The sequence below is a fragment of the Pollicipes pollicipes genome, unplaced genomic scaffold (assembly GCF_011947565.3).
Source record: "Pollicipes pollicipes isolate AB1234 unplaced genomic scaffold, Ppol_2.1 Scaffold_6686;HRSCAF=7923_pilon_pilon_pilon, whole genome shotgun sequence".
In the NCBI taxonomy this organism is placed as follows: Eukaryota; Metazoa; Arthropoda; class Thecostraca; order Pollicipedomorpha; family Pollicipedidae; genus Pollicipes; species Pollicipes pollicipes.
In genome coordinates, this window is record NW_023596921.1 from 2,350,059 (window position 1) to 2,376,200 (window position 26,142).

The 26,142-nt window shown below is 50.8% G+C and overlaps 1 protein-coding gene and 1 pseudogene across 1 annotated transcript; both read right to left on the reverse strand.

Annotated features, from left to right (window-relative positions):
• Positions 1 to 18,394: 18,394 nt before the first annotated feature.
• On the reverse strand, positions 18,395 to 19,727 carry LOC119107288 (uncharacterized). The gene is made up of 2 exons (XM_037230708.1): positions 19,602 to 19,727; positions 18,395 to 19,084 (listed from the first exon to the last, which is right to left on the reverse strand). Exons 1-2 carry the CDS (start codon positions 19,725 to 19,727, stop codon positions 18,395 to 18,397), a joined length of 816 nt encoding a protein of 271 aa, XP_037086603.1.
• A 2,904-nt stretch (positions 19,728 to 22,631) lies between these two features.
• LOC119107557 (uncharacterized) overlaps positions 22,632 to 26,142 on the reverse strand; it is a 17,709-nt pseudogene continuing 14,198 nt past the window's right edge.

The window sequence follows — 26,142 nt, forward strand, 5'->3', positions numbered from 1 at the left end:
CAGGGCATCCAAACCCCCTTGGGCCAAAGGGGACAGGAATGACTCCATGCCCCCTCCCTCTGGGACCGCCCTTGCTTTGTGGTGCCTCGGGAAGTATGTGCCTCTGGAAGATATAACCTAGGATACCCGGTAATTAAGTTTTTTGGTGCTTCCTCGAGGAACAGGCAGATCAAGAATTTTGCAAGGGTGGAAGGCATAGATATTGTGATGTCCATGGATTTTGAACCCTGTTTATATCCAAAGCTTTGGCAAATTTGAATTACTCACTTAGATAGAGGGGCTCTTTAAAATGAAGGTTATGGTGCCGCGAAATGAACGTTACGGTCCTCCAAACTGACCATTTTGGTGCCCCCCAGCCCAAGGGGCCAATCCAGAATTTCGTCAGGGCGGCAGGCACGACAATGCTGTATCCCTGAAATTTGGTGCCTTTAGAGACTGAAGGTTTTGGGCCGGTTATGGCGTACTCGGATTTCGGTGCCTATCGAAAATAAAGATTTAAAGTCATTTGCGGTGCCTGTGAAATTTTGGGGGCCTTTGAAAATAAAGGTTATGTGGATCCGAAATGAAGATTTTGCTGCCCCTTCGCCATGATATTTTGCTGCCCCTCGCCCCAAGGGACTGGAAGCATATCCCATCTCACCATCACCCCTTATCACTTTGGACCCGCCATTGCTCAAGGTCGGTTGACAAGACACACCTCATCGCCTCATCGCCTCAAAGCGTAGTACGTTCTTTCTTCCTAATTCGTCATTCGGCTCCACGCGTAAGCTCCATTTATGTCACTTTAGTGTGGATCCGAGTGTATCCCGTGTGGTGTTTATGACTGCAAAACCCGATTCTATGTTCCGGAGTGTTGTTTGTGCATGCTATATAGCTGGTGCCTCCTTCGCACGAGACATGTGTACTGAGCCATGCCACCTCTAAACTCTCCCCACTCAGTCTCTAAGCGCATGTTTCCTTCAAGTCAACAGGTACCCACCAGCGGCTCGGGCACGCACGCCGACAGGTGCGCGCGCTGTGTTGCTACACACGGCCCGCTGCTAGACGCCTGTTGCATACTCCACCGCTCATCCCGTTTCAAGAGCATTTGCAATAAGCACCGTTCAAAGAACTCTCTGCTACCCTTGCTCCGAGCACACGGTGTACCTACCCCCATTACCAGGGACGTAGCAAAACAACGAAACGAACTGTGCATATTAAAAACTTTTGTTATCACATCCATTATATATATATATATATATATATATATATATATATATATATATGTGTGTGTGTATATATATATATATATATATATATATATATATATATATATAATTTGTTCATATACACCTGCATCGTGGCTATATTTCCCTTGGCCTCATGCGAACTATGGTTCACTGACTCCTAACTTACGCGGTGACGGCCATCGGTTGCCTTGGCCGATCAGCTGATCGTTCGTGCCATTTTCGTTCGGGTGCGGCTAAGCCCTTTTCATTTCTTCGCCACTCAAGAGCAGTTATAATTTATTTTTAAGTCAGCAGTTGAAAAAGTACCAACTCAAGAAAAACTTGATGTTTTTGTTCAGTTCTAGCGCATTACTGACGTCATTTATTGACAAGACAGCCATTCATTGATATGCACTAGGGAATCCATGGACTTTTCATTGATTTAGGTGTGATAATCGTAACATAGATTAAGCCGATAAACACAGCAGTAGCCTACTTCTGTGAACGATGGTCAAGAATGGTTGAAACTGCTCGCACGTAGCCATGCTGTTCGTCATTTGAAGCACCTTCAAAGCTTTACTTCAAGTCTAGAGCGACCTTTCAACAGGCTGTTTAACGTTGAAATGGCGGCGTCATTGGTCTGGATATACCAGTATTGTATGAGGAGTAAATGAGACAAATGCACAAATGAATAGATGTGCTCATTTTATTGATCTTGGGTGGTTGGACCTGACATGGTAGCCAATTCTCTATCAAAAGGAAGTGCTTATTCCGCCCGAGTGTTGTGGCTCTTACAGATCGCACCCGAGTTTTGTGGCTCTAAATTTTTGACTAATCACTTGGGCTAGCGATGCTAGGTTGACCATAATCGCTTATGCTGACCATGTTAGAATACATGTGTGATACATATATCGAAAGTAAGAACCAGGGCTCAGGCAATGTCCTTGTGTATTTATTTCCTGAGTAAAGATGAGTGCTGTGTGAAGACCAAACACTGGCATTTACTCTAACAACCATACTACATGAGTAGGTGATTTTCAGTTTGGGTTCTTGTCAGAGTTGATGTCAAAATTATCTTTGATTTTCAATGGATATGCTTAATTTACCAACAGCTTTGTCAATTGCGAAGGGGTCTTCCCAAACTGTCAACTAGGTTGCGTTGTAACCTGGAATTTGGAAACTAAGGACAAGTTATCACCAATCCTCTTCTTTTGCATTCAACTGGAAAAAAATTGAATCAAGACTGCCAGACAGTTGATGACATTCTTCACAGAGTGGTATGATGCAGGATGATGTGCCTGCAACAAGGGCGTAGCTTTGGAAGACTACGTCCCTGTTAAGTTGGGGGTGGGGGGGGGGGGGGTGGGGGGACTGAGCACTGAAAAACAACAAACCCTTCCCCCAAGATGCTCCCATCAATGAATTGCTCCACAGATTTTGCCCAACTAACTTTTCTTAAATTTTTTTTTTGGGGGGGGGGCTGGTGCCCAGGTTGATAACCAAAGCCTCCCCTCCCTTAACTGAAGAGGAAATTACACACCTGACTTGCAATCACATCACCGATTTTGTTTTTGTTGTAAGGTGTGAAAATGGTACAAAGGTGGGTGTGCTGAACTGCTTCCTAAAAACTATCCAAGCATCTAACTGACCCTGTATCACTTAGTCTGTCCCGATGACTCAGTTGGATAGAGCGCCTGTGTTCTGGTCCACCTGCTGCTGGCGGGTTGGGTTCGTGTCGGTTTTGGCGGTCGCTGGCAGCCTACGGCCGGTGGCAGCGGCCACGCGAAAGGCCATGTGGCGTTAGAGAGCAGGAAGGACCGTACCGCACATTGAACTTTTCGCCATCAATTTATGTCGTTGAGATGGAATGGCGCAATGGGATGGTAAGGATCAGTGCTTGCACAGCAACCACTGCTTAGCGCGAGTTGTGAGCCCAGAAATCCATCTATTCAAAAAGTTCGGATTAAACCTTTAAAAAAGTTGCTAATGCGGTCGCATGACTGCTCACCGCATTCAAAACTCCTGCAACCAAGATCACATGAATTCAATTTCATCTTAAGAACATGATATATTTTAAAATCGCACGTTTAAATGAGAAGAAATGGTTTGGTAAAAAATCGGTAGTGGTTGCAGAACACCACTGAATCCAATTTATCGGACGGCTACGTGCACGCCATGAACCAGACCATAAAAGACGCTCGAATATGGCCATAATTATCGGCAAAAGTACGCATCATGCATGTGAATAGCATATAAAACTGATCGTGCTATGTTACGTTCCTCAGTATTCACAGCTATGCAATCAGGCATCGGGTCAGGTCACCAACAGAACTGATAACAATGTCAGAGCGTCACAGGCGAACACTACCGCAATTGGTCAGCGGTAGCCAAAGTCGGCTACAGAATCCGAACTGTGCATCCACGCAATTACGCAGCCGGCGGTGATAACTGAGCCAAGCCCATTCGCACCGTGCGAGTGCAGTACGTGTTCTGTCAAACGACAAGGATCATACCGACTGAAATATACCGCCAATGATTTCCCACGATGGAGGCCGGGCAGCCCTTCTCGGTTATTTATTTAGTCAACGTCCATAGCAGCAATGATACGTGTTCTTAAAATTGGGGATGGGACGCCCTGGCCCCTGGTCTCTCCCCTTCCAACCTACCCGTATTCCTGAGCTCCTGTCTTCTGATGTACTCAGCAATGTGAGATACCAACTTTTTACCTAATCCATAGGTGTGCTGATCCACACAGCTCAGCGGAGTGTAAGCGTCCGCGTAAACTGCTTGGTAATCCCAGAACGCAAGTTGTGTGGAGAGCGTTTTTGAAAGATGTGCATTATATAGCATTGCACCGAATTGTCTGGGGCTCATTCTAACACTATCAGTTAGAATCACGCAGCAAGGAACGGCCAGCCAGCTACTCATTCATTATGGGTAGTCACATGGCCGTTCATGCGGCAGTCCGCTGGTTCTGGCGTCTACGCAACAGCCTGTACTGGCGGGCGCGATGAGCCACCAGGCCGTCTTCGTCGCACCTCACGACACTGTTCTGTACGAACGTTTTTACCAGCCCTGTCGTGACACTGAGCCACGGCAATAGATGTGCGGCACTCGATGACCGGATGGAAGACACTGTGCAGCGACGGCTCCCCGACCGAGACGTATGCAGACGCCAGCGCACTCAGAGTCGACCTGCACCTGCAGCGTATTGCGGTGGCCGCGCAGCACGTATTGGCACACCTCGTGAGCCCTTCGGCCGCCGCACACCAAGTCAGGGGCAGCAGCGGTAGTAGCAGCCTGAAGCCGCTGCACCACCACCGAGGCGACGGGAGGCAGCCGGTCGGGCAGGTGGTGACGGCGGCGGGGGCGGCAGCCAGCTAGCATCGGTGGGGCACGCCAGCTAAGCTGGCTCGGTGGGCCCACTGCGTGCTGGTTAAGCCCGCTGGTGAAACAGGACAGGGCAGCTACCGCTGAATCCCGCCGAAGTGAGCCGACCAGAACCAGACAGGCCAGCGGCGCAGCTGGTGGTCAAGCTTCTGCGACCAGACGCACGCTGTCTGTTGAGAGCTTACGAGATCACAAAGTGCCCCAAACCTTAATGTAGCTTTCTAAACATTCATCCTCTTTTTTCAGTTCACTTCCAAAACAGCTGGTTCATTGCCAGTGCAGTGGGTCACGGGCCTTTGCATATGTACAGAGCAGGGGAAAGAACGCACAAAACACGGAGGTAAAACAGCTTTAAAATAGCTGGCTCATTGCCTCACTTTCGTGCAATGACCAGGGGCGCACAACAGGTTTTTTAGAGGAGTGGTTCAACTTTGTGATGTATCTGTAAGAACTATCATGACCACTCTGGGTGGCTGCACCTGAAGACATTCGCATGTTTGCTATATTTCCTTCGGTACCCTATTTTTGTGCCATAAAGGTTCATGTAAACTGTGTGTGAGATGTGTGTCAAATCACAACAGATTTTTGTGAGGAGTGATCCAGCCTCGAGGTGTGTCTGGAAAAACTTTCATAATCACTCCAGGTAGCAGCGCCTAGACACCTTCACATGATTGCTATCTTTCCTTGAAGCCCTGTTTTGGTGTCACTAACAATTTATGTAAATTGTGCTATTTCCTGATTTCATTCATTCTTTACCCAATGCAGTGGGCCAGCAGGGCTTTGTTTACAGATGACAGGTAAAGGCCTCAAAAATGTGATATTTGTCATAAAAGGTATCAAGTCAAGTGGATGCTTCCTGTTCTTGAAAGCCACGGGTAGGAATGATCAGCAGCTGCAAAGATCTGATCAAAATTAACGTAACATGAATTGCAGCATACAGCTGCCACAGACAAAAACCAACACATGAACAGAGCAGAGGCAGAACAGTTTTAAAATTGCCTGTTTTTTATCAGATCAGACCAGAGACCACTCACCACAATAATCATTCTTTTCATGGAGAAGGAATCTCAGCCCTTTGAAAAAACGAGCTCATCATCATGCTAGCTACATTTTTTACACCTCACGCTAAGCGCCACTCTGGTTGTTTGGAAGTACCATTGGACACACACAGCAGTTTCTAGAATTGATGAAAATTTGAGGATGTATGTGTGGATTAATGCTTAAGATTGCCTGGGCATAAGTAGCTCAAAATTGTATTTATGCCTGACAAGGGATAACCCTTTCCATTTGCCATGAACAGTGGGTACCATGGTCAAACAGCCAAGCAACATCTCAGAGCCCCATTAGCATGTCGGATCAGGTAACAGCCTATTCCTTGATGCAGAGTATGTGGCAAAGTCATGTGGATTTGGGAAAAAAAGCATCCATTATCATGGCATAAGAAAACACCATGATGTGCCTAATAGGGCTTCATTAGAGCTTCAGTTATGTACAATAAGCCTAGTTGTTAATATAACTGCCAATACTTGTCATGCTGTCATTTTTATTGTGGTCATAATTGGTCATGCAAGGGAACCAGATTTCAGCTTGGATGGATATGCACCTGGAGTGTACCATTCCAATTAAATGTTATATTTCCTAACAAAGCAAAATACATATATCTGCATCACAGACAATGTGTAACAATGCCACTGACATTGGGAATAACCAAAGCCTGGGTGGCAACTCAATTATAGAGGGACAGGTCAACCTGAGACTGATGCTTTAAAAGGGAAACCATGACTAGCATGCAGCCATGTGTAACTTGGTGCAGACAAAATGACAGGTGAAAAGTGGAGGTCCCACTCCATCCCACCAGTAATTACACAAATGGCAGCAAAGATCCTATTCCTACCAAATCACTGTCACAGTGAGATTGACCCGGACGATTCCACAAACCAAACTGAACTTTTCAAGTACAGTTCGGACAAGGCTTCTCAAATAGTTCAGTCCATGGGGCAAGTTTTATCATCTTTTGATAATACAAATAGTTCCCCGTTACTATTAAAGAATAGTTTATGCCCATCTGACTAACTCGTTTGTCGTATTGGCTGCTGGTGAACGCTTCAGCAAACTGGCCATGACCAAAATGCAAAGACCCCGTGCACATTTCCCGCAAGCACGCTAATACGCTATTTACGACGAGTATCGCTGGAAAAACGACAATAGTGCGCCAGATTTGAGTAATTGTCAAATATTCCCAATAACATCATCCGTTTTGATACTTTCAGAAAACCATTAAAATACTCCAGAGGAGTCCAGAGAAATTGGAAGACTAGCCGTACCCAATAAATATCAAGGAAGGGGGATGAATATGAAGTTATCTCCAAAGGTCCTGCGCACTTGTGCCAAATTCCTCCGAAACTGATCACCATGTCGTGTTCACGTCTAGGCTCTTGGCTCTGGCGCAAACTTAATGGCCGCTGTGCCCCCCTCCCCTCCCCCTTAGCTACATCACTGCAGAGTGACTAGTGGGGAGCCGCCTTTTGCCATCTCCTTAGCGTCGAAAACATATTTGTAACCGAAGCATACCAAATACAAGCATATCTAGATGACCGAGGCAATGTCATCCCGTCAAATGAAGGACAGGTTTGTTCACGTCCGCAAAAGACAGTGTGTGCCGGTTGGAGGCCCCAGATGGCCAAATGTTGGGCGTTTCTGGTCGGTAAAAGGCATCAGATGATCAAAAAGGCCGACCAGATGTATGGAAGCCCTATGAAAAACAAAGGACGTCCCTTCAGGCCCAGAGAACGCCCCGATCAGAGGGCCCGCTGAGACAAGAAGAAGATTTATTCAAATTAGCTATATCTGACTAAAGGTTCCTCTCGAAAAAGTGACATATTCGAAGATATACTTTAGATAGGGGACGGAAATGGGGCTTACAGGTGCTTATGTACGGTCTTCTTATCAATCCATTAGATCGGCTCGGCACTTGGGAAAGACGGTGACGCTGGCCCTCCAAGGTCATGAATATGTTTCTGGAGTCAGACGCCCAAATTCGCATATTTTTCGGGAAGGCCTGCAAACAGTGACGGATCTAGGATTTAGTCAGGGGGAAGGCATTTTACAGTTAGGTCCCCTCAACAGCGTAGGCTCTCCGATAAAATAAGAAAGACCAATGCCAATAGAGACGGCACCTGAGCGATCGAGCAATCGAGGGCGCCGCGGCAGGTCAGCGAAGAGGCTCCCTTCATCAGCGTAGGGTCCTCCGAGCAACAAACGAGAAAGGTCCAGGACCAACTGGTAGGCTTTAGAACGATCGGGGGTCTCGGCAGGTAGGGTAATGGCCAGAGCGCAAAGCCCTCCAAGCAAACGGAAAAAGCTAAGATCAGTGTTGAATGTTTGTGATTAATGCCCTTCAGCGACCAAGACGACCTTGAAAGATTACCGTATAGGGCCACCGGCAACAGCGTTGCGACATCCGAACAACTATTAAATGCCCACGACCAATGTGGCGGGTCTCTGTGCGATCAATAGTACCCGCGAAGTTCAGACAGTGCCCTGACAACAGGGAAGGGTCCTCCGCAAACAAGATGAAATGGAAAAAGCCCTAAACCAATGCAGAGGGAACCGGAGCATCGAACCCCTTGGTATGTTGATTTATATTGACCCAAGCAGCATCGTGACCGCCCCGTCCCCCCCCCCCCCCCAAGCAAGTGGAAAGAACTCAAGACCATTGTGAAGGGCCTCTGAGACGCCGATGACACCCAGGCAGGTTAACATTTGGAGGCTCCCGGCATTAGCACATAGAGTCTTTCGGGCCAATTGAGGAAGAATCCGTGGGAAGCTCCTGATCGATCAAGACTGTCCCGACAGGTAAGCATGCAAGCCCCAACAACAGCGTGGGCTCCCCGATCAAGTGCCAAAAAAGTTAAGGGCAGCGAGGAAGGCTCCTCAGCGATCGGATCAACCCAGCGAGTGCATATTCAGAGTCCCCAGTAACAGAGTAAGGCCTCTGGACAGCGTAGCGAGCCTTAAATCCTTCTCAATCATTACCTTCTCGATCAGTGAAGAATCATCTTTGTATGCTTATGGGCCATTCCATTTTGCTCGTGTCTGTTGTTGGTCACCTGAAGGCCCAAAGCCGTCCAATTTTATGTTTGTCGTAGTTTTTCTTCTTCTTTTTCATGTATCCGATCGGCTGGTCACGTTACCCTTCGGAGCCTAAGGGAGTCATGGCCCCATGCTCCTCCCCCACCCCTCTGTAGATCTCCCACTGGGTGTGGGTAACAAAACCTTTAGTTTTTTCCATTAGGTTTGTGGGATTAAATGGGAATAATTGGCTCGCACAGTTTTCAATTACCGTCGGAAGCTTAAGAACCCAAACGCTTTTGGAAACTGTCGCCACTGCTTATCGCAACACATGAAGTCCTAAGCTTTTATGAGCTTATCATGTCTGGCTTCGTCTATGTTACGTTCGGCCCAGCTTGGTTGGTTGTAATCGTGCTGGGACGTAGTAAGGTTTCCTGTATCCTGCTCGGTGCGCGCTTGTCTGGTTCGGTTTGATAAGGCCTCATTTAGCACGGTTTTATATTTTTGCTTTGGTCTTGTTCGGTCCCGACGGTTTCGTTGCGAAAGTTAAATTCGGTTCGGAACGAGTGAGACCAGATTGTGCCGACACTTTTTCATAGCGGATCTTTTTCCCTGGTGATGTTTATCCACGTAAATATTCTTCGCCGATAATCCCATTATTCACAATATTGTAAGCTTGTGATATTAAATCACGTTTCGCGTACAAAGTTTTGCTAATACCATTTTGCCATGCGCAGTTTTTCTTAACCGGGTTTTCTCCCACGGCTTTTTACACGCTTATTTGTATGGTGTTTTCCCCTCACAAGGCATATTTGTTTCCTGAACGTATCGGGAACAGCCTGTAAACATCTCGGGTTCATAGCTTTCTCGTGACCTATGAGCTGTCCACGGACCCAGCACTGTCATGGATTCGCACATGCGCATATTTCGTCCAGAAAGATATTCAACGATCCAGAGATCCTTGGGTGACCTTTGGCCAGTGCCGGAGCCTAGCCGCTAACGCACATAGTGGAAGGCCTCTGCAGTTACACGGGGCATAGCCATGGTTCTCGCCATCTCCCCCTGTCTCCCGCTTCCACATGCCAGCCTGTGGCACGCATGCCCGTGGACGTCCTCCGCGGCCGGCAGCGGCTGCTCGGCACAGGCAGATAGCTCTCTTAGGTGCGATGACCTCGCGGGCGGCGCCGCTTGCAGCGGTGTACGCGTCTGAGCGGCGGTGTACAGTGTTGAGTCGGCAGGGGGCGGCCGGCCGGCGATGCCGGGCCAGCAACCGTCTCCGCCCGGCCGGCCAGGCGCGGCAGGGTCTGTTCTGAGGCGGGCCTGTGTACGGTTGCTACTGGTCAGCCTGCTGCTGGTCGGCGGCCTGCCCCTGATCGCCAAGCGAGTGTATCTCCGTGCCGCAGAAGACGAAAGGTGAGCACTGCGATGGCTTCCAGGCTAGTTGATTATTTTGCGCTGGTACGTGCTGCATCGCTTATGAGTTACTACGGCTACATGAACTAAAACAAACAGTGTTCACAAACAGCTGGCGGCTAGTGCCATGCACTTTGGAATCAGACGAGCGACGAAGCGAACGTAAGTGGGATCCGGAAGCCATGTTGAGCTGATGCTATAGTGCTTCAATAAATGATAAAATTTTATCTTTACACTCTGCTTTTTAGCAGCACTAGCATCAGCTGGTAGCTTAACCCTCGCTGTTCTTCCTGATTGGCTGGTTTTCATAGCCTTTGAATTACCGCATTATCTAATTCATTGATAGGAAATATGACTTAGTTGTAATTGCCCGCTTATCAGCCCACGTGATGCGGGCTAATAGGTGGATCGATGCGATTCCTCTCTCTGCCGTTTCAAAATAAGAAAGACAGAGGTTAGAGGAAAAACACCGGCGCATTTGTCTCAGCGAGATCTTGCTATTGTTAATGTGCTCCATGTCGCTATGTTAATAATGAGCACAGTATATCAGGGCGAAGGCCACATTTTCCCGAAAATCGAACTTATTCAGCTTTACATGCTCTATACGCTCATGTGTACAAGGCCATGATTGTAGTGACGCAAACAAAACTTAACAGGTGTTTTCCTTGTTCATTTTTTTAGCGCAATGGCGGGCTTTTGTGTGTTCTAGCCATACATTTATGATGAATGGCTTCGTTAAGGGAGTGCTACACATTTGTGTAGGGGTACGAACTGAAATGGCCATCTTGAAGGTCATTCAGGGCAGTTCACAGCCCTGTCCTTCAGGTCTAAACCTCCCTAGTTTCTAAGCTACACGCCCCCCAAAAAATGTGCAGACCAGTTTGTGCAGACTATTTTAAGGTCACCCAGGCATTCATGAAGCCATAATAATGTCATTCAAATTGCGCCATGCCATTGGCCAGACGGTGATCAAGGCAAAAACAATAATCGTTAAGTCGTTTATATCTGGCGTTTGTGAGCACGATTTCCGGACATAACGGTCGTCAACTGGCTTTCAGTCAATGTTTTCCAATGCACGATGACCCATACAATGACGCATTGAGGAGCTTTTTATTAAAGAGAGAAGTTGTATTGTATAGAGCAGTCTTCGTCACTTAAAGCATACCAATAGCTATACGTGAAGTTATTTCATCGTACGTGATGCCTGCTTCAATATCTTCAAATGTGGAACATTCCCTTTCATGTAGCAATGTTACCCTGCCGATCGCGTTCCACGGCATCATCGATTGCCTCCCGGCGCCCGCGCAGGCCGTAACTTGCCGTGCAGCGTCCTCATGAATCACTTTTGTCCCGAAACTAGAAATGTTAGGGACACGTTTGTTGTTAAATACGCGCAATGGATGTCTGGCAGATTACTGGGGATTTTGGGCCCCACTGCACAGCATGCCGGAGACTTATTCCCAGGAAACTTTATGGTGGGCCAGATGGACCCCATATCAGGCTGAGGGTTAGTGATAAGTACGAGCATGATGTGACTGCAATATATATTCATGTCATGCGTATCTGACGCCTTCGGTGCACCGGCGTACAATTCACATGTAGTCACCCGCTGCCCGGTGCACTAATGTTTCATGTTCAGGTTTGATGTTAAATGTTTTCTTTTTGTTCCGCCATCGGGCTTCACATACTCTCCATCAGGATTATTGGACGTGGTAATACGATATTAGACATAAACAGATCTGTGTATATGTGAATAAATCACGAAAGGCTAGAAAAGAATGACAATCCATTCAGTTATTGGGCCACCACAGAATTCATGGGACTTGTGGCCATCTGAAGTTTCGAAGACAAGGCAATATGTGACACTTGTATTCTTGAGGCTTCAAAACACGTGGTCATTGGTAAAATGATTTGCTCAAACTGGTTATGATGAAAAGCGTTCTCAACTTTTGAGATGAACGCCGACGGACTGGTAACTGTTATTCGGCTGCAGCATCAGGAGACACACTGCCAACATGGAATACTTTACTATGATGTGTCCCCTGACCGGTCGACCCCCCCCCCCCCCCTCCCTGTCCCACAGGGATCCCCAGCCAGCCTGCCGTGCAGCAACACAAGCGAACGTCCTGCCGCCGATGCCTCACGACAATCGCACCATGGTCACGAACCTTTTCACGTACCTCACCAGGCCCAGCAGGGGCACGTGCCGCAAAATCGCCCGCTTCGGAGGGGATGCAGTGAGTGCCTACCGTTTCGTACACATTTGTTATTCAGAAAACCCGGGTCGAGCGCGCAGACTCGGCCAGGTTTTCTCTTGTGGTGGTCGGATATCTGCGCCCCTGTATGATGCCTGTCGACGCTCGAAGCATTCTCAGATATGCTAGTCGGAATGTTTTTGTTTTGGGGGGTTTCCGATTCAGCAGTTATCTTGCTTGCTGAGATGTGTCTTATCAACACATTATGCGGGAACATTAGTACTGGCCCATTTTAAAGTGTGTATCAGTCTGGTCAATCTCGTCTGGAATCTAATCGAGACGTTCCTTGCTCCCAGCTGACCAACTCTGAAGGCGTGGCCATCTCTGACGGGCAAAAGTACGTCTGCCTGGACGAGCAGTACGGTCTCCTCAGCACCGACCACTGCCTGGTCTACTCATTCGGCATCGCCTCCGACTGGACCTTCGAGTGGGACATGGAGAGGTTTGGCTGCACCGTCTATGCCTTCGACCCGTTCATCAGCACCAAGTCCGGCAGCCAGGGTGGCACCATCACGCTCTTCAAGTACGGCATCGGGAAGTTGGACTACGTTGAGACCGGTGGCGCACAGTTCCGAACGCTTGACTTCATGGTGGGGCGCCTGGGACATGCGCAGCGAGCCATCCACTACCTGAAAATCGACGTGGAGTACACAGAGTACGGCGTGTTGGAGCAGCAGGTGGGACGGATGCGTGAGTCGACCCTGTTCAAGAACGTGCTGCAGCTGGGTGTGGAGCTGCACATTGGTGCGTTCACCCCCGTCATGGAGCACGCCAGCTTCTACCGGACTTTGTACAGGACGATGCTGAAGCTGCAGCAGTTGGGGTTCTACCTGTTCTCCTCCGACCCGAACCTTGTGCTGCCCGAGCGCGAGGCCATCCCGGGCCTGGAGACGCCGGTGCCGCGGTCCATCGAGGTGGCGTGGCTGAAGAACAGGTGCGGCGACCGGGATGTCATGGACTCAATATAGCAGAAACACGTGTGTGTGTGTGTGTGTGTGTGGGCGCGTTCACGTATGCTGCATGTCCATTCCATGCGCTGGCATGTGTTTTGAGATGTTTTAACTGATTACCAGCAGAATAAACCTAGCCAGTCGGTGGTCTCTACGACCTGTGGTCCTAAGGTCGACGGCTGTGACGCTGTAGTGGTGCCGGATCCATGTCGCTGGAAGTGAGTTTATGAGGGAGTCATCGCACGGTTGCTACCATAGGAAACAGCGCTGAATTGCGTTTTTAAATTTTGACTGGTGTGCATAAGCTTGTTTGGTTTCTGAACTTCCTTTAAAAGCTGGTGATGACCGCATTAATTTGTTATCTGCATTAACGATGAAAAACATAATTTAGGTTCCAAATGTTGCTTGCCTGCTGCATGAGACTCGTCCACTCCACCAGTTTAAATGTCCGTGAAGTTAGCGATTTATTCAGCAATTTATTCAGCGACGAGTTCGATTTCTCTGAAAAATGTTGCAGGGTCAATTCTGGCATGAGAACACGAAAAATTACCCTTTTTTGAAACAGCATGTGACCCTTGAGGCCAAAAGCTGAGTCAAAGGACGGGGAGCTCGATATCACCCAAAAATTACCGCCAGATTTTTAGCTTGCATGTGTCAGAATATTCACCACAGAAACACAGAAAGAACTAGTCTTCGTCAGGAAGTCCTAACCTCTCAAGGTCACCCTTCGAGGTCAAACGCGGGCTCAAAGGAAAAAGAACTTGATATCTACCAAAAATTAACGGCCGATTTGAAAACTATATGCATAAAGAAATTCACAAGCGCAAGAGTCCGTCCGCGTCCGTCAAAAATTCATGATATTTGAAGATTACCCTTCAAAGACAACCAAGGGCTTAAAGGACGGAGAACTCGATATCACTTAAAATTTACCGGCCGATTTTCAGCTTGTAACTGTCAGAATACCAACAACAAAAAACTAGCGTCCGTCAGGGAGTCATAACCTCTCAACGACACTTTTCAAGGTCAAACACGGGCTCAAAGGACGGGGAACTCGAAATCACCAAAAATATCCGGCTGATTTTCAAGTTACAAACATTAGACTATAAACCGCATACAAAACTAGCGTTCGTCAACAAGTCCTGATCTCTCAAGGTCATCCTTCAATGTCAAACGCGGACTCGAAGGACGGGGAGCTCGATATCATCCAAAAACTACCGGCTGATTTGAAAACTATAAGCATCAAAATATTGGCACGCGCAAAAGCTAGCGTACGTCAAAAAGTCCTGACCTCTCAAGGCCATTCTTCAAGGTCAAACGCAGGCTCAAACGGCGGGGAACTCGATATCACCCAAAAATTACCGTCCGATTTTCAACTTGCAAATGTCTGAATATTTAGCACAGAAAGAACTAGGGTCCGTCAGAAAAACCTGATGTCTCAAGATCACCCCTTTCAGGTCAAGCACGAGCTTAAAAGACAGGGAATTTGATATCGCTTAAAAATTACGGCCGATTTTTAACTTATAAGCGTCAAAATATTCACCGCAGAGATAACTAGCGTCCGTGAAAAAGTCTTGACCTCTCATGGGCATCCTTCAAGGTCAAACGCAGACACAAAGGACGGGGAACTCGAAATCAACCAAAAATTACCGGCCGATTTGAAAACTACACGCATAAAAAATATTTACAAGCGCAAGAGCTAACGTCCCGTAGAAAGTCCAGACCTCTTAAAATCATCTTTCAAGGTCAAACGCCGGCTTTAAGGACGGGAAACTCGATATCACACAGAAATTACCTGCTGATTTTCAACTTATCAACATCAGAATATTTACCACAGAAAAGGCAACGTCCGCTAGAAAGTCCTGACCTCTCAAGGCCACCCTTTAAGGTCAAACACAAGGTCAAAGGATGGGGAACTTGACATCACCGAAAAGTATTGGTCGGTTTTCAACTTACAAGCATCAGAATATCAACCACAGAAAAAACCAGCGTCCTTCAAAAAAGCCCCAACCTCTCAAGGTCATTATTCAAGGTCAAACACCGATTCAAAGATGGTTAGCTGCAAATCATCCAAAAATCACCGGCCGGTTGGAAAACTACAAGCATCAAAATATTCACAAGTGCAGGAGCTAGCGGCCGTCAAAAAGTCCTGACATCTTAAGGTCACTCTTCAAGGTAAAACGCTGACTCAAAAGACGGGAAACTCATTATCACTCAAAAGGTACCGGCCGATTTTCAACTTACAGAAGTCAGAACATTCACCACAGAAAGAACTAGCGTCCATCAGAAAAAAAACCTGACCTCTCCAGGTCACCCTTTAAGACCGAACATGGGCTGAAAAGACGGGGAGGTCGCTATCACCCAAAAATTACTGGCCGTTTTTCAACTTACAAACATCAGAATGTTCACCACGGAAAGAGCGTGACCTCTCATTCTTGAGGGAGGTGACCTTTCAAGGTCACCCCTCAGCGTTAATATTTTAGTAGTCTTTCAAGGTCAATTTTTTAGGTGGATACTCTAGTGTTTGCAATCTTTAGTCGGCCGGTAATTTTTGGGTGATGTGGAGCTTACCCGTCATTTGAGCCTGCGTTTCAACTTGAAAAATGGCCTTCAGAAAGTGACTTTGAGAGGCCAGGACTTTTTCACGGACGCTAATACTTTCTGTGGTGAAGATTCTGACAGCGGCTGGCTTAAAATCGGCTGGTAATTTCGGGTGAAATGGAATTCCTCGTCCTTTGAGCTCGCTTCTGAATACGAAGAATGGCCTTGAGAGATCAGAACTTTTTGACGGACGCTGGTTCTATCTGAGGTGAGTATTCTGGCAATTGCGGGTTGAAAATCTGCCGGTAATTTTTGGGTGATATGCATTTTCCTGTCTTTTGAGTCCGCGTTTCATCTTGAAGAATGACTTGGAGAGGCCAGGAATTTTTCGCGGGCGCTATTTCTTCTCGTGGTGCGTATTCTGAGAGTTGAAAGTTTAAAATCGGCCGGGAATTTTATGTGATACAGACTTTTCTGTGCTTTGAGACCACGTTTGACCTTGAAGAATGGCCATGAGAGGTCAAGACTTGTTCACGGACGCTATTTGTTTTGTGCTGAATATTCTGGCATTCGCATGTTTAAAATTGGACGGTAATTTTTTGATGATTGGATGATATTGAGTTCCATGGTCTCTGAGTCTGCGTTTGGCCTTGAAGGATGACCTTGAGCGGTCAGGACTTTTTGACGGACGCTAGTTTTTTGTGGTGAATATTTTGACAGTTAGGAGCTTAGTATCAGCCAGTATATTGTGGGTGATATAAGGCTCTGCCTTCTTTGAGGCCGTGTCCCACCCTAAAGAAGAACCTTGAGAGGCCAGGAGCTTGTCACGGACGCTAGTTCTATCTGTAGTGAACGCTCTGAGCTTTGCAAGTTGAAAATCTGCCAGTAATTTTTGCGTGATATCGAGTTACCCGGCCTTTAGCCCGTGTTTGACCTTGAAGAGCTATTTTGAGATACCCGGACTTTTTGGGGGACACTAGGTTTTTTTGGTGAATATTCTGATGTTTGCAGGTTGAAATCCGGCCGGTAACTTTTTGGTCACATCGAGTTCCCCATCCTTTGAGCCCGCGTTTGACCTTGAAAGGTGACCTTGAGATGTCAGGGCTTTGTGAGGGACGCTAGCTTTTGCGCTTGTGAATGTTTTGATGCTTGTAGTTTTCAAATCGGCTCGTAATTTTTTGGTGATATTGAGTTCCCCGTCCTTTGAGTCCGTGTTTAACCTTGAAGCATGACCTTGTTAGGTTATGTTTTCTGACGGACGCTAGGTCTTCCTGTGGTGAATACTCTGACATCTGCAAGCTGAAAGTCAGCCGGTAATTTTTGGGTGATATCGAGTTCCCCGTCTTTTGACCTGGCTTTTGACCTTGAAGGTCGCATGCTATTGCAAAATAACGTTCACTTTTGGTGTTCTCATGTCACAATCGACGTTGAGACACTTTGACAGAGAAATCAGCGTTCGTCGCTGTATAAATCGCTGAATAAATCGCTAACTTCACGTACATCAAGAAACATCCGCAATGCATGCGCATCTTTATGTTTTGATATAGAATGAACCAATCGAGGCTTGCACCACGTTTGCTGGAGTGACGATCAGTCGTTCGAAATAGCGTCAGCCTGAAATCTTCTACAAACTGCTTCCTAAAGCTTTCACAGCCGCATGTGACTCCACAATGGATTCTGCCGCACAGGAATGAAGCAAGTTATATGTTATCTACATTCAGTCAGATGAACTGTTTTCTCGAGTGGCGATAGAATCGCAGACCACGCTGAGTGACAAACTGGCCACGAACCACCATCGCACTGATCCGTACTGTCCAGTAACTTTACCCGATCCATGGTATGCTGGCCGAATGACACCATGCATGTTTAACACGCCATACGAGGTCATGGCACCGACGTCTGCAGTTTAAATGTCACCTTGTATGGAGGAGTGCGGCGTCTTTGGTGCAAACTGACCGCGACCGAGATCCTGGCCGGAGCCCAATACGTGTGTCACTCGTACGTGAGACTAGCATTATGTGTATTTCGAACAGTGTCGGCCCCGCTCCGGAACGACAGCCGGAGCCCTTGGCGTCAGTCGTTTTTCTCTGTGGAAACATGCCCGCAAGGCGCGGTAACTGAACGAATGGTGCGGATAGCGGCGGAAGCACGCGGAATGTACGTTCAGCACGCTTACTTTGCGTAGTGACCGTGCGCAAAGCGCCCAACTTCTGCAGAAAACGTGTTGACTGAATCCCAGGAGCGTCACTCCGTAGACAACTGGGGTTGGGGCATCGCCATAGTCTTGGGACCGGACCCCCTGGTTTGAATGCAGAGTAGGTCGAGTCCGTACAGTTCAGTCCTGGGACGAAGCCGGGTAGGCATGGGTTTATCATGCTCGTCCACGCCCTCGATCGGCCCGGGAAGCCTGAAGATGTGCAGAAGCCACGCGTACGAACAAACTGGTCGATTCACATACCCAAAAGCGCATGAAAACCCCCGTGTGACACTATGCGACTAGGTAGCCCGTGTCCGCACCACGTGACGTAAGTGGCGGCCAAACGCCATGGCCCTCCGACTAACCACGCTCTCACTGACCGGCTCCGGTAAGGGCGCGGCCGTCTGGACCGATGCACTGTGTTTTCAGCCACACCACTTCCATAGCGGACATAAGCTTGTCATCCAAACCCGGCACGTCCACGTCCGGCTCCAGCGAGAAGTTCTCCTCGTATGAGAAGGGGTAAAAGCCCATGTCCTGAAGCGCCAGAAACGTCTTGTATGCCTCCCGGTAGAAGGTCACATGCTCCCACACAGGCAGGAAGGAGGTGATATGAAGCTCCACGCCCAGCTGCTGCACGTTCCGGAACAGCGGCGACTGCTGGCCACGAATGACCTGCTGGCGCAGCACCTCAAACTCGGTGAACTCCACGTCCATCTTCAGGTAGTGGATGCTGCGCTCGGAGTGCTGGAGGAACTCGACGATCGTGTCGAGCGTGCGGATCTGCCAGCCCTCGTCGCTAACGTGGTCCCAGGCGCCGACGCCGTACTGCAGGAACGAGATGGCGCCCTGCTGCCAGTCGGTGCTGCTGGCGTTGATGGACGGGTCGAAGGCGAACACGGTGCAGCCGAAGCCCTCCATCTCCCAGTCGAAGGACCAGTCGGTGCTGATGCCGAACGAGTAGACCAGGCAGTCATCGGTCGTGTGGAGGCTGAGCTCGGGATCCATGCAGATGTACTTCTGACCGTCCATAATCGGCACGTGGTCCTCAATGCGCAGCATCTGACGGGAAAAGTGCGAACACCTGAGTCACGACGGTGTGCCGAGGGAGGGGGGCGAAGAAGTCGCGGATGCTTCCGGAAAAAAAAAACACAGACACGTTACAAATACCGCTGCGGCGTGATGGTACCAACATCCGACATCGGCATGATCCACATGCCCCTTGTTACACTGATCTTCCGCTCACTTCGTGTGTCTGGTACTGCAACGCATATATACACTTCAGTCCGCTCAATTCGTACAGCCTTAAGGGTTAGCGCTTGTTCTTCGCTGATCAGATTGCCTGATGACAGCCTATGCCGAATTCATGAACATAATCGATACATTAACATCAAGCATGTAAGATCGATTGACGTAAAAACCGGAAGGCGAACGCGGACCAGCGGTAGGGGGGCCAGAGAGTTCGGTCAGATTAGTGGACGAAGACGATCTGCTCGGACCGGAAGGAACGAGGGCCGAGACGCTGTACAATGGACGTCATTTACGAGGGCCGAGACGCTGTACAGTGGACGTCACTTACGGCCTTTCCACCGAATCGGGCCACCTTCTGGCAGGCGGCGCTGTTCGGCTGGGTCAGGTACGTAAAGAGGTCCTTGATCATCGTCATGTCGTCTTCCGCCATCGGGGGCAGCGGGTTGACCTGCATGTCCGGCCGGCAGCGGGGATGCAGTCCTCCGGGAGCCAGGGGCCTGCTGGCCAAGTCAGTGATACATCCCCACAGACGATGACATGTCAACAGTATACGAAACGGGCAAAACAGTGCGGTGAGTTTCTTCGTTTGTGTCCGAAAACCGCGTGTGCAGCCATGGGTACAATCTTGCATGAAGTGTAGGGCTGCTGCAAGCTGGGTTTTTCCGTTTGAGTCCGGAAACCGTGTGTGCAGTCATGGGTGAAATCTTGCCTGCAGTATAAGGCTGTATCGCTTTAGCCAACTTTAAATACAGATTACTTAGACGCAGAATATAAAGACCATGACTGGGGATCCTGTGGGCACGTCGCCCCCGAAGCACCGTCGAGGTCTGGTGGGCTCGAACTCCGAGTTCCGGTGGTCCAGGAGCTCCAAGGGGAGGGGATTTTTTCGGCTCGCGCTGTACGAACAGAAATTGGCTAGCTGATGCGACGAGCTAAGAACGTTTCGTCGCCAGAACAAATAGCCAGACAGTGCCGCTTATATGGATAAAAAAGATAGTTGGTAAACAAAGCCATCAGTGCCAATATGTATCTGGCTGTGAAGTCTCTGGATAAGCCTTCTCTGAATGGGCTCAGTCTGGCCGTCCCGGGCTCCCCTGGTACTTTCAAGGGCTGTTTTTAGCGGCCAAAGATATTATGGCTGCTCAGCGCTTGTATAACTACCAGTGATACATTGGGCCTGTTAAAGTCCCTCCTTGACACTAAGGGGACCTCCGAGCTAATAAGGAGCTCATTGACCGTTCAGGCGTCGCGGTGACCGCTTAGGTCCCTCTGTTTATCCCCCTCAGGATATCTCTAGTCGCTTATGGGCCGTTTCGAATGCGCGCTTCGAATAGGCTTGGAAGCGTTTTCAATGCACGTGGCATTGTTGCCGAAATCGCTTTACAGCAATCGAACGCTGTAGACAAGACCGTGCAGCTGCCATGATCGCTTGAGCTGTAGGCCGCTGTACTTCTGCCCTTTGGATGCACACAAAATGACCTCTACTTCTAGTTGTTTCTAAAATCGTGACCAAACCATCTCTCCAACCAAAGTGGTTCAAAACGGATGTGGCCTAAAATGTGGAACCTATCATGCTGAACTACCCCCCCCCCCCCCCCGCCCCGGGCCATGGGCTGCTGGGACTCGGACCACTCCATTTTTCCACAGCGATTTGCCCTCTGCTTGGGACCAGCCTTTTTATGGAACCATACCTTTATATGGTATTTGCATGATTTGCAATGACATGGAATTGCGGGACAATGCATGAAAGGTATTGCTCGATACCTTTATAAGGTATGAAGCAATACCTTTCATGTATTGCCTCACAGAAAAAGACGCAGACACTCGCCTACCTGTCGGCGGGTGCAGCACGCGGCCGCCTTCTCATGGAAGCTAGCGTCAGGACGAAGTAGAGCAGCGCGAAGCCGGCCAGCCAGTTCGGCACCAGCCTGCACCTGGGGAAGCCTCTGGTGAGCATCACACGCCTGTACATGCCGCGCGCATCACCAGACGACGGCTGCAAGAGGCCGGCGCGCCGCCAACACTGCGCTGCCGGGCCGGCTCGCCGGCTGCAGCGCCGGCAGAGGTCACTGACTCGACCGCCGTGTGCATCGCGACGGCCCGCGGCGGGCTACGGCCGAGGTAGGTGACGCGTCGGTCTGACTGCAGGTTGCCGCGGGTGCCGGGACCCACTGGAGTACTGTGTAGCGGCAGGTACGGGTGCCGGGGCCCACTGGAGTACTGTGTAGCGGCAGGTACGGGTGCCGGGACCCACTGGAGTACTGTGTAGCGGCAGGTACGGGTGCCGGGGCCCACTGGAGTACTGTGTAGCGGCAGGTACGGGTGCCGGGACCCACTGGAGTACTGTGTAGCGGCAGGTACGGGTGCCGGGGCCCACTGGAGTACTGTGTAGCGGCAGGTACGGGTGCCGGGGCCCACTGGAGTGCTGTGTAGCGGCAGGTACGGGTGCCGGGGCCCACTGGAGTACTGTGTAGCGGCAGGCACGGATGCCGGGACCCACTGCAGCACAGTGAAGCGGCAAGCACGGGGCCGGGACCCACTAAAGTACAGTGTAGCAGCAGGCACGGGTGTCGGGACCCACTGCAGCACAGTGAAGCGGCAAGCACGGGGCCGGGACCCACTGAAGTACAGTGTAGCAGCAGGCACGGGTGTCGGGACCCACTGCAGCACAGTGAAGCAGCAGGTACGAGTATCGGGATCCACTGGAGTGCAGTGTTGCGGCAGGTACGGTTGCCGGGGTCACTGTAGTACAGTGTAGCAGCAGGCACGAGTGCCGGGACCCACTGGGGTACATTGTAGCATGGCGTATGCACCCACCGGAGTACAGTGTAGCATAGTGTGTATGCAGGCAGGGTGCCGGAACTCGGCAGAATACGGTGTAGCGGCCAGCACAAATGCCGGAACCCACTATAGTACAGTGTGGTGGCAAGCACAGGTGCCGGGACCCACTGGAGTACTGTATAACAGCAGTCATAGCTGACGGGACTCCCTGAAACCGTCCACCGTCCAGTAACCAGAGCACGACATGTGCCGGTGTATCACATACCGCAACGAATCTCATATTCCAGCATCGGGAGGTTGTGTCGTCACTGATTCATTTCCCACTGATGTATTCACTGTTATTCTATTTATGCATGATCATCCGCACGAGTTTAGAGCCTCCGAGTCACAGAAAAAGGCAATTGGGAAAAAATAAGATCTTGCAAAAGCCTGGCAAAAAACCATTCACTTGTATTTGCTCATCCACTCAGCATAACACAGTTCTCTCAGACGTACCTTTTATTATGAAATCTGCGGGCATGACATCCTTGCGTTATTGCACCATGACAATCACGATCATTTCCCTGTGCAGGTACGACACGGACATTGCACTGCGATGACTAATGGGGGCTCTGCCGCCCGCCCATTTTCTACGCCTACTGACACGAATCTGCCGCCCCATCGAGACACTGCTAGCGGAGACTCCGGCTGGCTCAGCACTGCGGACCGCTGTCGTCGACCACGCCCTCCTCCGCCAACACCACGCCCTCCTCCGCTAACGCCACGTCCTCCTCCGCTAACAGGGCCCGTTGCGATGGGCTGACCCGAGGGAGCAGCGTCCGAGGGGATCCCGGCTGCTCGGCAGGGAGGAGGACTGCCTGCGACAGCCTGTCCTCTGGCAGGAGGACTGCAGACGACCGTTCGTCCGCCGGCAGGGCTGTCGGTGACTGCTTGTGTTCTAGCGATGGGACCGCCTGCGATGAAGCCTCTTCCGCGAGTCTCTCTTCCTCGAAAGCGATCTCCAGCGTGGAGTCTGCAGACACCGAGGCAGTTCGTCACACGCCGGTCTTGAGCGCGCCCCAGTGCCGATGCTGAACGCGTAATGAAGCGAGTTGGGGATGGAGGGTAGGAGGCACTCATTACTAGGACGGAGGACAATGCGTGTGGCTGATAGTAGCGCTCAGGGGACAACATGGCGCCACGCAGCCCGGCGCCAATCTTAGACGAAGACACCGTCAGTACAAGGCTCAGCTCATTACCCACCTAAATATCAAGTTCCATCATAATTTGTGGATGAAGGGTGGGCACAACTGGCTACGCATTGATAGGAGGTAGGTCTGGTCACGACACCGCGGGTATTGAGTGTATTAAGAAAAGGAAAGCCTGCTCGTGAACCCCTCCACTTCCGACAATACCGGATCCTGCGGCCTCCACTTCCGACAATACCGGATCCTGGGGCCTCCACTCCCGACAATACCGGATCCTGGGGCCTCCACTCCCGACAATACCGGATCCTGGGGCCTCCACTTCCGACAATGCCGGATCCTGGGGCCTCCACTCCCGACAATACCGGATCCTGGGGCCTCCACTCCCAACAATACCGGATCCTGGGGCCTCCACTCCCGACAATACCGGATCCTGGGGCCTCCATCCCCAACAATACCGGATCCTGGGGCCTCCACTTCCGACAATACCGGATCCTGGGGCCTCCACTCCCGACAATACCGGATCCTGGGGCTTCCACTTCCGATAATACCGGATCCTGGGGCCTCCAATCCCGACAATACCGAATCTTGGGACCTCCACTCCCGACAATATCGGATCCTGGGGCCTCCACTCCCGAAAATACCGGATCCTGGGGCCTTCACTCCCGACAGTACCGGATCCTGGGGCCTTCACGTTGTTGATCGTAACCGGGCCTGCTAACCGCATTACTGCCTCTGACCGTGCGCATCACACCGATCGTGGCTTTCGGGGGGCCTCCTTAGGACTTCAGGGTGGACAAAACACATGTTTGCCCGCCTTCTGTGACGATAAGCGGGTGGCTGCTCGCCCAGTCCAACCAGTGCTGTACCGGCTGCATTAATGCAGGCGCCATCACGGCAGGCACACACCCGGCAAAACATCCAAACTTCACGAGAACTAACGCCTATTCACGCGGCCGACACACGGTCGGCACCGCCGACCTGCGAGCGCTGCGTGGCTTCGCAGCCCGCACCGCCCTTGGCACACTCCTGCTCCGCGCGGCGCCACTCACCGGCCGCCGTCAGCCGCTCCACGAGCTCGGAGAGTAGGAAGTACAGCGCTGCTACGACCAGTGCCGCCACGCCGAACGAGAGGAACGTCGCCGAGCCGCCGTAGCGCGAAAACACGTACGCCGACAGCAGGGTGCCGACCCCGACACCTGTCGGCAGGGGGTGCGTTCCAGCGCCGTCTGGTGGGGCGCTTGAATGGCGCAGGCGGGACGGTGGCGAGGCGCGATGGAGCGCTCGCTAAGGCAGGCGGGACGGTGGCGAGGCGCGGTGGAGGGCTCGTGGAGGCAGGCGGGACGGTGGCGAGGCGTAATGGAGGGCTTACGGAGACAGGTGAGGCGGTGGCGAGGCGCGATGGAGCGCTCGCCAAGACAGGCGGGACGGTGGCGAGGCGCGGTGGAGCGCTCGCGGAGGCAGGCGGGACGGTGGCGAGGCGTAATGGAGGGCTTACGGAGACAGGTGAGGCGGTGGCGAGGCGCGATGGAGGGCTCGCGAAGGCAGGCGGTACGGTGGCGAGGCGCGATGGAGTGCTCGCGAAGGCAGGCGCCACACCGCGAGGTTGTCCACGACAGCGGTCATAGGCGCACGGGACTTCGTATGATGTCGCCCCTATTGATTGTTGCATTGGTTTCTCAACGTGCGATGGTAATCTTGCTCATACACGTCTAAGGATATGCACCGAATTCACACGACGTGCTCGCATGCAGTCGCAAGACCGCATCATATGACGGAACTAACCCAGGGGCCGGAACCATGTAACAGTTCATATACTGTTTCGGCCTATCATTCGAGTGGCTGGGCTTTCATTGAGCGTACAACATTGGCGGTGCAGCTCTCCAACATAGCCGCACCCAGTCCGTCGAAGGAGGCGGCCATGATGGCCTGGGTGGTGACGGATGTGCCGGTCGGGGCGATGCTGCAGGCGTACGACGCGATGGCAGGGTACAGAAGGCCATACGCCGTGCCTGGTCCGGCCGAAACACGTAGGTCGTGTCAGACGGGCGCCGATGGACTGGCACACAGCGGAGGCGACCGAGTGTGGCCTGGGTGGAAAGAGCTGGTGACTGTGGACTGAGCCGAAAGGGCAGATGCCCTGGTGCATAACTAAAACGGCTAGTGGAGGGATCCTGCGAGTGATACATGACGATGTAAAGAAATTGTAGACCACTCGCCAAATGTTCAAATGATCAAAACGGAAGTACGTGATGCACAGAAGGCACTCATACGTTTCAAACCGGCGCCCTTCCCACATCGGCATGAATACGTTGCATTTGTTTCACGACCAGCGACTAACAAGCGTCACACCTCCACCACCTGAGCCTGTCTGTCAGCTTCCTGACAACCCCATGAGCTCGACTCGCATCGCTACCGCCAGCCAGACCGGCCGTGTGCGACGCTCACCGGCCAGGGGCTCCACGATAAGGCCGTACCACGGGTCGACCAGCTGTGAGTACACGACGAAGTACAGGCCCAGCGAGCACATGCTCAGCGTCATGGAGACGCGATGGCCAATACGTCGGAGCACGGCGCCTGAAGGCGGGTCAAAGGCATTAACGGTATAAACAGTATCAACGGTTAACCGTTAAGCAGATGGTTACTGTTACGTGGAGTACCCAGACGGAACACTGGTCGAAATGTGCCGCAAGCACAGGGAGAGATACAACATTGCAGATCACTCAAGGCGGGAAGCGAAAAATTTGCGGCAGGTTTTAGAGACGCCAGACACTGTCTGTCTGTGTGCCTTACAACTTCACATGAGTGCGCGCACCGCGATCAGTGATACGCTTTCATATGCAAAATATGCATCATATGCAAACTCAAGCAAGGTTTGGCACCTCATGGATGGGCTGTTTAAAA

Bases quoted from the DNA above. Each gene is read 5' to 3' on its own strand.
- LOC119107288 (XM_037230708.1), bottom strand. From the start codon at position 19,727: ATGCAGGTCAACCCGCTGCCCCCGATGGCGGAAGACGACATGACGATG. The intron at 19,085-19,601 runs GTAAGTGACGTC...TTTTCCCGTCAG, and splicing joins CCCGATTCGGTGGAAAGGCC to ATGCTGCGCATTGAGGACCA.